Source organism: Chanodichthys erythropterus, chromosome 12 (genome assembly GCF_024489055.1).
Source record: "Chanodichthys erythropterus isolate Z2021 chromosome 12, ASM2448905v1, whole genome shotgun sequence".
In the NCBI taxonomy this organism is placed as follows: domain Eukaryota; kingdom Metazoa; phylum Chordata; class Actinopteri; order Cypriniformes; family Xenocyprididae; genus Chanodichthys; species Chanodichthys erythropterus.
Window position 1 is genome coordinate 803,791 of NC_090232.1, and position 14,750 is coordinate 818,540.

The 14,750-nt window shown below is 38.0% G+C and overlaps 1 protein-coding gene across 1 annotated transcript; it reads left to right on the forward strand.

The window, feature by feature from the left end:
- The first annotated feature begins 131 nt into the window (after positions 1-131).
- On the forward strand, positions 132-13,407 carry cul4a (cullin 4A). Its single transcript, XM_067402393.1, has 20 exons — positions 132-647; positions 981-1,096; positions 3,016-3,119; positions 3,268-3,337; positions 3,474-3,547; positions 4,559-4,721; positions 4,923-5,012; positions 5,093-5,175; positions 5,618-5,685; positions 5,763-5,881; positions 7,913-8,105; positions 8,225-8,329; positions 8,407-8,517; positions 8,794-8,879; positions 9,162-9,269; positions 9,354-9,467; positions 10,249-10,354; positions 10,430-10,602; positions 12,148-12,300; positions 12,379-13,407. The coding sequence occupies exons 1-20, from the start codon at positions 542-544 to the stop codon at positions 12,472-12,474; spliced, it is 2,238 nt and encodes a 745-aa protein (XP_067258494.1). The 5' UTR covers positions 132-541; the 3' UTR covers positions 12,475-13,407.
- Positions 13,408-14,750: the final 1,343 nt, after the last annotated feature.

Here is a 14,750-nt window from a genome sequence, read left to right on the forward strand (position 1 = left end):
AATCGTGTTTTATAACACTATTCTGATAAATAATTGGAATGTTTAGCTGAAGAAAAAATATAATGTCTTAAAGTTGGTCAATAATAATAATATGTCAGTCAGTTGAGTTCTTTTGTGAGTTAAAAGTCATAGTTATGACATGAAAAGTTGAAATTATGACATATTAAGTCATAAAAGCTCACAATTATTGGATAAAATGGCAAAATTGTGGCGTAAAGTCACAGTTTTGACTGTTTTATTTGATTATTTAAGTATATTTAGAAGTTTCTCTGAAGTGAGGTGAAGCGTGTGATCCTCCGGCGGCAGATTCGTCATTGGTTTGCCATCTTGTGCTGCTCGCGCGATCATCAGAGTGAATATGGAGTAAATCTGCTGAATATCTCTGAATATCTGTGATTATATCTGCTGATGTGTGTGTAGCGTGTGTCGTGAGGCAGAGGCACTCCATGAGGGTTTGGAGCCGGTTCCATGGCTCTGGTTCTGGCTCGGTTCAGTGTGTTTACAGCTAGCAGCTAACTGCGTTTATTATATTTGAGGATCAATGATGGCAGAAGATCTCCAGCACAACCAGAAGTCCAACTTTAATGGACTCACCAAACCTGCCAAAGCAGGAGCGTCTAAGAAACTGATCATTAAGAACTTTAAAGGTGAGTTTCACTGAACTACAGCTAGTGCACTAGTTAGTGTGTGTCACAACATAGTCAACTACAGAGACAACATCACATCTAGTGTTATTATTGAAATTAAACTCAATATTAAACTGTTTTTTGTGTGTATATATTCTGCTGATTCATATGTATATGTATATAATATATATGATAGACCTACATATATATATATATATATATATATATATATATAATATATATATATATATTATTATAATATAATATAATATTATAGACATTTTTAGAGAGTTTTAAAGTGTGTGTGTGTGTGTGTGTGTGTGTGTGTGTGTGTGTGTGTGTGTGTGTGTGCAGACAGGCCGAAGCTGACGGACAGCTACACTGAAGACACGTGGATGAAGCTGCGAGATGCTGTTGGAGCGATTCAGAACAGCACCTCCATCAAATACAACCTGGAGGAGCTCTACCAGGTGAGACGAGCGAGTCGCTCAGGTTATGATGCTGCGGAGAGTCTTACACGCACACAGACACACACACACACACACACACACACACACACACACACACACACACACACACACACACACTGATGTAAAGTTCAGAATCAAGATTTTATAATGTTTCTGAAAGAGTCTCTTCTGCTCACCACAGCTGTGTTTATTTGATCAAAAATACAGTAAAAATAGTGAAATAATATTCCAATGTAAATCAGCTGTTTTCTATGTGAATATATAGTAAAGTGTAATTTATTCCTGTGATCAAAGCTGAATTTTCAGCATCATTACTCCAGTCTTCAGTGTCACATGATCCTTCAGAAATCATTCTGATATGATGATCTGCTGCTTATGAAACATTTCTGATTATTATCAATGTTGAAAACAGTTTCTGTGGAAATCGTTATACATTACCATTCAAAAGATTAATTCATCAAAGACGCATTAAATTGATCAAAAGTGACAGTAAAGACATTTATAATGTTACAAAAGATTCTATTACAAATAAACGCTGTTCTTTTGAACTTTCTATTCATCAAAGAATCCTGAAAAAGAAAACGCATTACAGTTTACACAGACACTGTCTCACGTAATTTTGTTTAATTCTTAATTTTATTTAATTTTACATTTATTCTATTTTATTTTTCATTTTATGTAATTTTATTCTATTTTATTTTTATTTAATATTTTATTTCTATTCTATTTTTTTATTTATTTTAATTTAATTTTTATTTATTTTTATTTTCTATATTTTATTTTTTATTCTAATTTGTTTTTATTTTAATTTTATTTGATTTTATATTTTATAAAATTTTACATTTTAAAATTCTATTTTCATATTTTATTTTATTCCATTTTCTATTTTACTTTTATCATTTTTTATTTTATTTTTATTTTATTCTATTTTATATTATGTTTAATTTTATTTATTTTATTATATTTTTATTTTATTTTTGTTTTGTTTTATTTTAAATTTAATTTGATCATTTTATATTATTTTATTTTACTTTTTTTATTTAATTTTATTCTATTTTAGATTTTATTTTATTTTTAATTTAATAAATTGTTTTGTTTCATGGATGCATGTAAACATCATAAAGAGCGTCTGTCTGTCTTTGGCAGGTTCACATCTATAATGTGGACGAGACACATGTTATTTTTCAGGATTCTTTGATGAACAGAAAGTTCAAAAGAACAGCATTTATTGGTAATAGAATCTTTTGTAACATTATAAATGTCTTTACTGTCACTTTTGATGAATTTAATGCATCCTTGATGAATAAAACTTTCAAACAGTAATGTATTTCCACTGAAATATGACTGTTTTCAACATTGATAATAATCATAAATGTTTCTTGAGCAGCAGATCATCATATCAGAATGATTTCTGAAGGATCATGTGACACTGAAGACTGGAGTAATGATGCTGAAAATTCAGCTTTGATCACAGGAATAAATTATATTTTACTATAAAAACAGCTGATTTACACTGGAATAATATTTCACTGTTTTACTGTATTTTTGATCAAATAAACGCAGCTTTAGTGAGCAGAAGAGAGATATTATAAAATCTAAATGATTCTGAACTTTTGATCAGTAGTGTGTGTGTATAGAGCTGTGTGTTATGCAATGACACGCACGTCACAGGTCATGTGACTGTAGTGTCATCATTTCAAAGCAGCATGAAAATGGACACAGAAATCACATTTACTCGATTGATATTATGTGATTGAAATATAATGGAATTACACTTCCTGTTTGAACAAGCAAAAGTGTGTGTCGTCATGTGATGTCACTATAACGAGCCGCCGCTCTTCATCTCAGAGCAGGAGTTTCCTCTGCTCTTCACACTAGTAAGTCACATGATGTGTTGATGGTGTTTTCGTCTCCCGCAGGCCGTGGAGAACCTCTGCTCGTATAAAGTGTCGCCCATGCTGTACAAGCAGCTGCGTCAAGTGTGTGAGGATCACGTCCGGGCTCAGATCCATCAGTTCAGGGAATATCCTTCAGCAGTGTGTGTGTTTGCCAGCTGTGCTTCGCAGATAACGCTTGCTTTGCTCCGTCAGCTGGTGTTTGTGTCCGTAGACCGTCAGTAGAGGGCGCTGTGACACGCAGTGAGAATAAAGCAGCCCTTAACAGAGTCGCACAGAGTCGCTGGACAGCCTGTCCTTCCTGAAGAGGATGAACCGGTGCTGGCAGGACCACTGCAGACAGACGGTACGCCACAGCCCTGTGTGTGTGTGTGTGTGTGTGTGTGTGTGTGTGTGTGTGTGTGTGTGTGTGTGTGTGTGTGTGTGTGTGTGTGTGTGTGTCTGTCTGTGTCTTTACACATGTTCCGTCTCGTCCCCCTCAGATCATGATCCGCAGTATTTTCCTCTTCCTGGACCGGACGTACGTCCTCCAGAACTCACTGCTGCCGTCCATCTGGTGAGTCCACCAATCAGAGACCTCCATTCAGATACTCTAATGGTTTTTATTAATATTTGGAATTAGTTTTTATTTTTTATATTTTCTGTTTTCATTTTAGTTAAAATTTTTCTAATTTTGTTGTTTTTTTTGTAATTTTTATTAGTATTTTATTATTTCTATATAGTTTTATTCATTTTATTTTAGGACATTAAATTAAATCGAAATATAGTTTTTATTAATGTTTTGAATATTTTTTTATTTTTATATTTTGTCTATTTTCATTTTATTATTAAAGTTTTGTTTTTGTTTATTTTATATATTTTTATTACTTTTTGTTTTAATTGTTGTTATTTCAGTACATCGAATTAAACCAAATGAATTTGTTTATTAATATTTTGAATATTTTTTTATTTTAAGTTAAAGTTTTTGTAATTTTGTTGTTTTTTTTTTTTGTGTTTTTTATCAGTATTTTATTATTTCTATTTAGTTTTATTCATTTTATTTCAGGTTTAGTTATTTTAGTACATCGAGTTAAATTAAATTGAAATATAGTTTTATTCATATTTTGAATATTTTTAAAATATTTTTCTATTTTCATTTTAACTAAAGTTTAATTTTTTTTTGTTTTATTTTACAACAAAATAAAATTTTTCATTTTAGTTATTTTTTGTGATTTTATTTATTTATTTATTTATTTATTTATTTATTTATTTATTTATTTTCAATATTTTTCTTACTTTTTATTTTAATTTTAGTTATTTTAGTACATTGAGTTAAACCAAGTCAATTTTAGTTTTTATTAATAATTTGAAATCTTTTTTTATATTTTCTTTTTTTTATTTTAACTTTTAAAGTTTTAGTAATTTTGTTGTGTGCTTTTCTCATTTTTATTATAAATTTTACTATTATAAAATGATCGTAAAATGTTTTTTAAACATTTTATTTTATTTCAGTTGAATCTGAAGTGTTTTGAATAGTTATAACAGTTCTAAGAGTAACGTTGCTATAGTAACACACGCGTGTTGTCAGGGACACGGGGCTGGAGTTGTTCCGGACGCACATCGTGAGCGACAGCGGCGTTCAGAGCCGGACGGTGGAGGGAATCCTGGAGCAGATCGAGCGCGAGCGCAACGGAGAGACGGTGGACCGCAGTCTGCTGCGGAGCTTACTGGGCATGCTCTCAGACCTGCAGGTGATTGGACGCTCACTGATGATGTCAGCTCTCACATGAGCGTACAGTAATGTAGTGATTCTCGTAGCTGGCCGCTGTGGTTCATGATTATAACTCTGAAACGAAAAGAGGGCGGTAACGCGAGTTATCTCGGGGGATGTGGGTTAGTGAGTGGTGGTGGCTCTCGATGTCTTCTAGCGGTGTGTGTTGATCTGTCGTCAGGTGTACAAGGACTCGTTCGAGCAGCGGTTTTTATCGGAGACGACCCGTCTGTACGCCGCCGAGGGTCAGAGGCTCATGCAGGAGAGAGAGGTGAGAGCGGATGTTCTTCCTCATTCTCACACACACACTTCACGTGTGCGTACTGACGCGTGTTCATGTTCTTCACACAGGTTCCCGAGTATCTTCATCATGTGGCGCGGCGTCTGGACGAGGAGAACGACCGCGTCATCAGTTATTTAGATCAGAGCACACAGTGAGTCTCACTCATGACTGATCGCTGTGTGTGTGTGTGTGTGTGTGTGTGTGTGTGTGTGTGTTTGATATAAATAAAAAATACTTTAAAAAAAATAAAAATACTAAAAATGTAAAATGCTAAAAAAAAACAAAAAAAAAAAACAAAATCACTAAAACTTTATGAATTAAAATGAATTAAGTCATGAATAATGAATAAAAAGGAATAAAAATAAAACACGTAAAATCTCAGGGGGGCGTCATGATAGTATTTTAGCTCAAAGGAGTTCGGCTGATGAATAAAGTTGTATCTGATGTCGTCATCATATCTGCACTCTGACCTGTGATTGGTCTTTAAGCTGTCTGTGGGCAGTGAAGGACACACAGAAGCTGATTGATCCATTATTTCATGTGTTTTAAATGTCTGATGTCACAGACGCTCCTCTAACATCTGTGTCTGACAGGAAGCCGCTCATCGCCGCTGTGGAGAAGCAGCTGCTGGGCGAACACATGACCGCCATCCTACAGAAAGGTTTGAATAATTCTAGAGATCTGAGCTGACTGAAGTCATGTCATGAAACACAGCTGACCGTGTGTGATGCTCCTCAGGCCTGCAGACGCTGCTGGACGAGAACCGCGTGTGTGAGCTGACGCTGCTGTACGAGCTCTTCAGTAAGGTCAAGGGCGGCCTGACGGCGCTGCTGCAGTACTGGAGAGACTACATCAAGGTACACCGCTGACAGAAACCATGAAGAAAACATGTTCCTCACTTAAAATAAAATAAAATATAAAACGGCTTCATCATATTTGATTTCCTGAAGAGATGTGATGATGGAAAACTATAGGAGACGGAAGGATTAACTATTGCGTTGCCCTGATAAACTTTATTTCTCAAGTAAACCCTAAAGTTTCTCGAGCGAACGCAAAAGTTTCTCGAGCGAACGCAAAGCTTCTCGTTGTGCGTGCGAACGCAAAGTTTCTCGTTTTGCGAGTGAATGCAAAGTTTTTCCGTTTTGCGAATGAACGCGAAGTTTCTCGTTGTGCGCGCGAACGCAAAGCTTCTCGTTTTGCGAATGAACTCGAAGTTTCTCGTTGTGCGAGCGAACGCAAAGTTTCTTTTTGTGCGCGCGAACGCAAAGTTTCTCGTTTTGCGAGCGAACGCAAAGTTTCTCATATTTCAAGTGAACGAAAAGTTTCTCAGGTGAACGCGAAGTTTCAAAGTTTCTCGTTGTGCGCGCAAACGCAAAGTTTCTCAGGTGAACGTGAAGTTTCTCATTGTGCGAGTGAACGCAAAGTTTCTCATTGTGCGAGTGAACGCAAAGTTTCTCATTGTGCGAGTGAACGCAAAGTTTCTCATATTTCAAGTGAACAAAGTTTCTCATTGTGCGCGCGAACGCAAAGTTTCTCGTTTTGCGAGCGAACGCAAAGTTTCTCATATTTCAAGTGAACGAAAAGTTTCTCAGGTGAACGCGAAGTTTCAAAGTTTCTCGTGCGAGCGAACGCAAAGCTTCTCGTTGTGCGAGCGAACGCAAAGCTTCTCGTTGTGCGAGCGAACGCAAAGCTTCTCATTGTGCGAACGCAGCGTTGTGCGAGCGAACGCAAAGTTTCTCGTTGTGCGAGCGAACGCAAAGTTTCTCGTTGTGCGAGCGAACGCAAAGTTTCTCGTTGTGCGAGCGAACGCAAAGTTTCTCATTGTGCGAGTGAACGCAAAGTTTCTCATTGTGCGAGTGAACGCAAAGTTTCTCGTTGTGCGCGCAAACGCAAAGTTTCTCATTGTGCTGGAGAACGCAAAGTTTCTCATATTTCAAGTGAACGAAAAGTTTCTCAGGTGAACGCGAAGTTTCTCGTTGTGCGAGAGAACGCAAAGTTGATCGTTTTGCGCGCAAACGCAAAGTTTCTCAGGTGAACGCGAAGTGTCTCGTTGTGCGAGAGAACGCAAAGTTTCTCGTTTTGCGCGCAAACGCAAAGTTTCTCAGGTGAACGTGAAGTTTCTCATTGTGCGAGTGAACGCAAAGTTTTTTTTTGCAAATGAACGCAAAGTTTCTCGTTGTGCGAGCGAACGCAAAGTTTCTCGTTGTGCGAGCGAACGCAAAGTTTCTCGTTGTGCGAGCGAACGCAAAGTTTCTCGTTGTGCGAGCGAACGCAAAGTTTCTCGTTGTGCGAGCGAACGCAAAGTTTCTCGTTGTGCGAGCGAACGCAAAGTTTCTCGTTGTGCGCGCGAACGCAAAGTTTCTCGTTTTGCGCGCAAACGCAAAGTTTCTCAGGTGAACGTGAAGTTTCAAAGTTTCTCGTTGTGCGCGCAAACGCAAAGTTTCTCGTTTTGCGCGCAAACGCAAAGTTTCTCGTTTTGCGAGTGAATGCAAAGTTTTTTTTTGCAAATGAACGCAAAGTTTCTCGTTTTGCGCGCAAACGCAAAGTTTCTCGTTTTGCGAATGAATGCAAAGTTTTTTTTTGCAAATGAACGCAAAGTTTCTCATTGTGCGAGAGAACGCAAAGTTTCTCATATTTCAAGTGAACGAAAAGTTTCTCAGGTGAACGCTAAGTTTCTCGTTGTGCGCGCGAACGCAAAGTTTCTCAGGTGAACATGAAGTTTCTCATTGTGCGAGTGAACGCAAAGTTTTTTTTTTGCAAATGAACGCAAAGTTTCTCGTTGTGCGAGCGAACACAAAGCGTCTCGTCTGCAGTCAGTGATTCTGCAGTCACAGACGAGAGCAGTAGAGCGCTCTGACTCTTTATGACGCGTGCCGCTCCTCCTGCAGAGCTCCGGCGGAGAGATCGTGAGTTCTCCAGAGAAGGATAAAGAGATGGTTCAGGAGCTGCTGGACTTCAAGGACAGGATGGACCTCGTGAGCCAGCGCTGCTTCCAGAGGAACGAAACCTTCATCAACGCCATGAAGGAAGCCTTCGAGAACTTCATCAACAAGAGACCCAACAAACCCGCCGAGCTCATCGGTGAGTGTCCAACCTCACTGAGCGCATATTAAACATAAAACAGCCTTTATTAATTTGTAACATTATAAATGTCACAGTTAATGTGTCCTTGATGGATAAAAGTGTTAATTTCTCTTCAGCGAAGTACGTGGACTCTAAACTGCGTGCGGGAAACAAGGAGGCCACAGAGGAAGAGCTGGAGAGGATTCTGGACAAAATCATGATCATCTTCCGCTTCATCCACGGTAATCTGCACTCCAGCGTCAGTGTAAGTCAGGATGGCACAGAGATGAAGGTGAACTGAAGCGTGTGTCTCCCGCAGGGAAGGACGTGTTCGAGGCCTTCTACAAGAAGGATCTGGCCAAGCGTCTGCTGGTGGGCAAGAGCGCCTCGGTGGACGCAGAGAAGTCCATGCTGTCCAAACTCAAACACGGTTGGTCCTGAATCCGACTTCTCATTGGCCGTCAGACCGTTACTGTGGAAACTACACTGATCAGTTTCCTGGCAGTGAGGTCACATGATCATGTGAACAGGAAGTGACCATGCAGCTGTGGTCGAGTTGCTGTTTTAGCCTTTATTTCAGTCTTAATTTGAGTTTCACAGTAAAATTAGACGGATGTAGTAAACTTGTCAGTTTCACTATGACTAGTTAAACTGAAGTTGTGTGTGTGTGTGTGTGTGTGTGTGTGTGTGTGTGTGTGTGTTGTAGAGTGTGGAGCAGCGTTCACCAGTAAACTAGAGGGGATGTTCAAAGACATGGAGCTGTCTAAAGACGTCATGATCCAGTTCAAACAGGTGTGTGTGCACATGGAGATGTATGTATTTATATATTCGAGATTGCATACATGTATATGCATGCATGCATAAATAAATAGTAGTAACATTTAACTAAACTTGTACACACACACACTTTAATCTAGATGTGTAAATAATGTTGTACCACAGACCTGCTGTGAGGTGTTGCATCTCTCCAGCTCCTCACACGTGGTTTAATGAGCTCTCAAGTGTGTTTGGGTGGAGTGTGATATGAGAGTACTAATGCTGTTTGTGTGTGTGTGTGTGTGTGTGTGTGTGCAGTACATGCAGAACCAGACTGATCCCAGCAACATCGAGCTGACCGTCAACATCCTGACCATGGGCCACTGGCCCTCATACACCCCGATGGACGTCCATCTTCCTGCTGAGGTGTGTGTGACTCATGTTTGTGGACGGAAGTGTGTGTTTGTGGGAAACGAGGTGGACAGATGACTGTGTGTGTGTGTGTTTCAGATGGTGAAGCTTCAGGAAGTGTTTAAGCTGTTCTATCTGGGGAAACACAGCGGGCGTAAACTGCAGTGGCAGCCCACACTGGGTCACGCGGTGCTGAAGACTGAGTTTAAAGAGGTGAAGTGACGACACACACACATGAACACACTCCTCCGGTCAAACGCTTGACCCGTTCACACCCGTAAGACCTTCAGAACACAAATTAAGATATTTTTGATGAAATCTGAGAGACTCGTCCATAGACAGCAATATAATCAACACTTTCAAGGTCCAGAAAGGAACTAAAGACATCGTTAAAACAGTCATGTGACTGCAGTGGTTCAACCTTAATGTTATGAAGAGATGAGAATACTTTCTGTGTGCAAAAACAAAACAAAAATAACCACTTTATTCAAGCATCATTACTCCAGTCTTGAGTGTCACATGATCCTTCAGAAATCATTCTGATATGATGATTTGTTTGGAATAAGATTTATTTTTTAAATAGAAATTAATACTTTTATTCATCAAGGATGCATTAAATTGTTACAGTAAAGACATTTATAATGTTACAAAAGATTCTATTTCTTTTAACTTTCTATTCATCAAAGAATCCTGAAAAATCAACACTGATAATAATCATAAATGTTTCTTGAGCAGCAAATCATCATATCAGAATGATTTCTGAAGGATCATGTGACACTGAAGACTGGAGTAATGATGCTGAAAATGATCACAGGAATAAATTACACTTTACTATATATTCACATAGAAAACAGCTGATTTACATCTTAATAATATTTCACTATTTGTACTGTATTTTTGATCAAATAAACGCAGCTGTGGTGAGCAGAAGAGACTGTAAGCTAGGTTAATAGTGACACACTGGACTGACCAATCAGCATGCGTCTCTCTGCAGGGTAAGAAGGAGCTGCAGGTGTCTCTGTTTCAGACTCTCGTCCTGCTCATATTCAACGAGGCTGACGAGTGTTCGGTGGAAGAGATCCGCACGGCCACAGGCATCGGTACGTTCAGTGTGTGTGTGAGAGTGTGTGTGTGTGTGAGAACGCTCCGTAACACTCGTGTTGTGTGTCTGTCAGAGGACGGCGAGCTCAAGCGCACGCTCCAGTCTCTGGCCTGCGGGAAAGCACGAGTACTCAATAAAACGCCCCGCGGGAAAGACGTGGAGGACGCCGACCGCTTCCACTTCAACAGCGACTTCAGACACAAACTCTTCCGTATCAAGATCAACCAGATCCAGATGAAGGAGACGGTGAGTGTGTGAATGTGACACGATCAGCATTACAGACTTTGATTTGAAGTAAAAAAAAAAAAAAGTGTTTGAAAATCAAACAAAGATGCAAGATTCATCTTTAATAAATATAATTAAGGGGTCAAGCACAACAGAAGCAGACAAGGAAGCTAGCAGCAGACCATCAACGTCATAATGGACTATGATAGCAACTGAGACAAAGACACTGCATGCCAATTTTGAAGTCAATCAGACCAAGAGTACTGTAGTTAGAGCCAATTTCATGTTTTGTTCAATTATAGTGCCACCATGTGGCGCAGTGCCCCATTACTTAAGCGTGTCAAATTTGGTGAAAATATCTCATTTCGTTTAGGAGTTATAGACATATGAAGACATAAGAAATGACCCACACCTGACTTTGATTGCATTTTTTTGCCATTTACTATCAAAATGTTGACATTTGGCCATTAGTGTTTAGTCAACGACCTGTTTCTGATGTTCCTACTGTGGTTTCATTTCGATCAGACTAACGGTTTCTAAGATATTCGCGAATGTTGTTTAAACACTAAATCACAACGTTGCACAAACCATAAAGCAAAAACTAGCATGTTTGGTAGCGTTGGACTCGGCAAGGAATCAGGAATCCAGTGAAAATAAGATGACAACATCCAAAGTTATAAGCATGTAAATATTTTTTTTCCACCACTAGGTGGCGCTGGTCTGAAACTTCTCAGACTCCTTCAGGGCATCGTGCCGATGACCCATACCGAGTTTCATAATGATACATTCATGCTTTCATAAAACACATTTTACTACAAAGTTAAAAATGGCTGACGCCCAAAATGGCCGATATGGGAAAATTTGATATAATTTGACATAATGCCGCTTTTATGATTTTTGGACAAAAAATTAAGAAGTTATAAGCAAAAATAGCCATTTTTTTGTATCTCCAGACCAGTAGGTGGCGCTGCACTGAAACGCAGCATGTAAGTCATTTTTGTGATGATATGTACCAAGTTTGGTCTGTATATGATAAAGCGTTGAGGAGATTATGTCTATTTTCGCAATCGTTGCGCAAAATTCGTTCACGTGTTTTTTGAAAACGGTTTGACAAATCGAATTGAATTCCACAACTTTTTGTCGGCATTGTCTGAACATGATCTGATTAAATTTTTGTGAAATCGGAACAACAACCTAGGAGGATTTTGAAAATGTATGCTTTTTTTGAAAATTTAAAATGGCAGGAAAATTGTAATGACGGAAAATAACGTAATAGGGTGCAATCGAGTCGTCTTGAGCCAAGAAATCCGAGGAAAATAGAATTTTGTTTCGGACACTTATGGTTCACAAGTTATTAGCATAAACATGAGTGAAACTTTGGACAGCTGGTGGCGCTAGAGGGATTGAGAAACTCCAAATTGAGCGGAAACAGAATAATAATAATAATAATATTCACCTTCAGTGCTTGACCTCTAATTATCGCAGTATTTTCCTTTCAAAGTCTGAAGGCTCATTAGAATGTGAATATGCAGACGGTCATGTGACGTGTGATGTCATGGTCCTCAGGTGGAGGAGCAGGTGAGCACCACCGAGCGAGTGTTTCAGGACCGTCAGTATCAGATCGACGCGGCGGTGGTGAGGATCATGAAGATGAGGAAGACCCTGAGCCACAATCTGCTGGTGTCTGAACTCTACAACCAGCTCAAGTTCCCCGTCAAGGTGACGCACGACATCATCATCTTCATCATGTCTCTGAATATTAGACGTGTCATAATTCCCATGATTCCCTCTGTGCAGCCGGCGGACCTGAAGAAGCGCATCGAGTCGCTCATCGACCGGGACTACATGGAGCGGGACAAAGAGAACGCCAACCAGTACCACTATGTGGCGTGAGCGCTCACTCCTCGCCTCCTCACAAGGGCTTCTGGGCCGCGGTCCACGCTCCGCTCGGGGACAGACGGACTTCAGCATGATTGCGAATGAGATGCACTTTCTTTTCTTTGTGTTTGTTGTTCTTGAACTTCTGTTTAGCGCGTGTGTCGAGTCTCTTCTACTGTAGCGTCACGTTACGTGTGTTTCTCTCTTCGGCCCTCGTGATGACGGAATCATGTTGATGATGTTCTGATGCTGCAGGGTTTGTCATGAACCGCTCAGGCAACGGAAACCAGACAGGATTTCACACACACACACACACACACACACACACACACACACACACACACTGCTGAGACTCAGTGCAGCCTCAAACTCATTGTGATGGACAGAAATTATTCTTCTGATAATGTGTGAGTGAGTGTGTGTTTGTATTTGTGCATGTGATTGTGTGTCTGTGAGTGTGTGTCTGTGAGTGTGTGTCTGTGAGAGTGTGTGTGTGTGTGTGTCTCATCAACTGTATTCTGTCACATACACAGTTTTGTAGAGCAGAGGATTCTATTCTTTGTAAGCGGGCAAAGATATGAAAGAATAAATCATATTTAATTAAGATATTATGAGTGCGCTTGTTTTATTTATCCTCATTCTGCATAATTCCTAAATTAAAACCTTTAGACTGAAACCCTTAAAACTACTTCAGACCTTCTTTCTCAAGCCCACATCAAAGTTTGTCATCAAAATGTCTCATTGCAATAAAAGTTTAAAGATCTCTTCAGTAACTCGTCATTCTGCAGCTGGTTCTGTGCTGAAGTACGTCGATGTGCTTCTTGTTTCTTGTTCAGTCTTGATTCTCAAACACTCCCAGGATAATGAGATTTCCTGCCTCATTCACAGAGTAATTCCTTGAAGAAACAAATTACGGCCCAGGGCGGCCGGGAGCGTGACGCAGCAGACGGGGTTACGCGAGGTCGGCCTCAGATCACATCTGATCCAAACGCTCTCATCTGTCCTGCGGGTTCGTCTGGTCAGGCTGTCAGCGGTCATTAGGTCACATGTGAAGCTCTCACGGTTCGACCTCAAGCCTTCATTAGAGCTTCAGACTGAATCATGTACGATTACAGGACGGCATTCATGCATGTGGCAGAAGCTTTTATTCAAAACAACTGGATTAAAGATTCACATTTCATCAGTTTTGCTTAGGTGGGTTTAAGACATTAATATCCAGTAATATTATTGATCTGACACTGCTGGATGAGAACAAATCTTGAACTGGATTGATCTGAATAATGACACTATTGTCTTTACAGCTGAATTTAACATTGTAAATGTAAAATAAATGTTGAAATAGTTCTTATTGTTAAATGTTTTCTGCACACTGTATAGTACTGTACTATTAGACGTATTATTTAATCTAGTGAATCTCAACCTTTTTTGAGTCATATTTGGACCCGTCCTCGAGGACCCCAGAATGAAACATCATTAATGTCTTTGTGACGAACAAATGCAATCAAATATAATTTACTACTAAGTTAGTTGACTTGTCCTAAATTTAGTCATATTGTCAGTTATATTATACATATATTATCTTCTTCTTTTATGGGAACGTGTCAAATGCCAAAATATACAAAAAATCATATTCAGATATTTAATAAGGACCCCCTGGCATTATGTCAAGGACCACGAGGGGATTTAATCAAATAAAATTTGTATTTTTATTTTAATAAATTTTCTTATTTTATCTAATTTATTTATGTATAATTATAAATTATAATTACAATTTATATATATATATATATAAATTGTATTCAATAATTTGTAAAATAAATGTATTCATTTGTATATTTTAATCAAATATATATAGTATTTTTATTTTAAACTTTCTAATTTTAATCAAATATATATATATATATATATATATATATATATATATATATATATATATATATATATAAATTGTATTAGTTTTATTTTAATAACTTTTTTTAAATCACATTTTTATACATACATGCATATACTTATTTGTATATATATATATAATTATACAGTTTGTATTCTTATTTTAATCACATTTATTTTATTATATATATATATATATATATATATATATATATATATATATATATATATATATATATATATAATTTGTAAAATAAAAATGTATTCATTTCTACGTTTTAATCAAATATATATAGTATTATTTTATTTTTTATATATATAAAGTTGTATTATTTTTATTTTAATATATTGTTATTTTAATCAAATGTATAATATATAAATTGTATTATTTTTAATTTAAT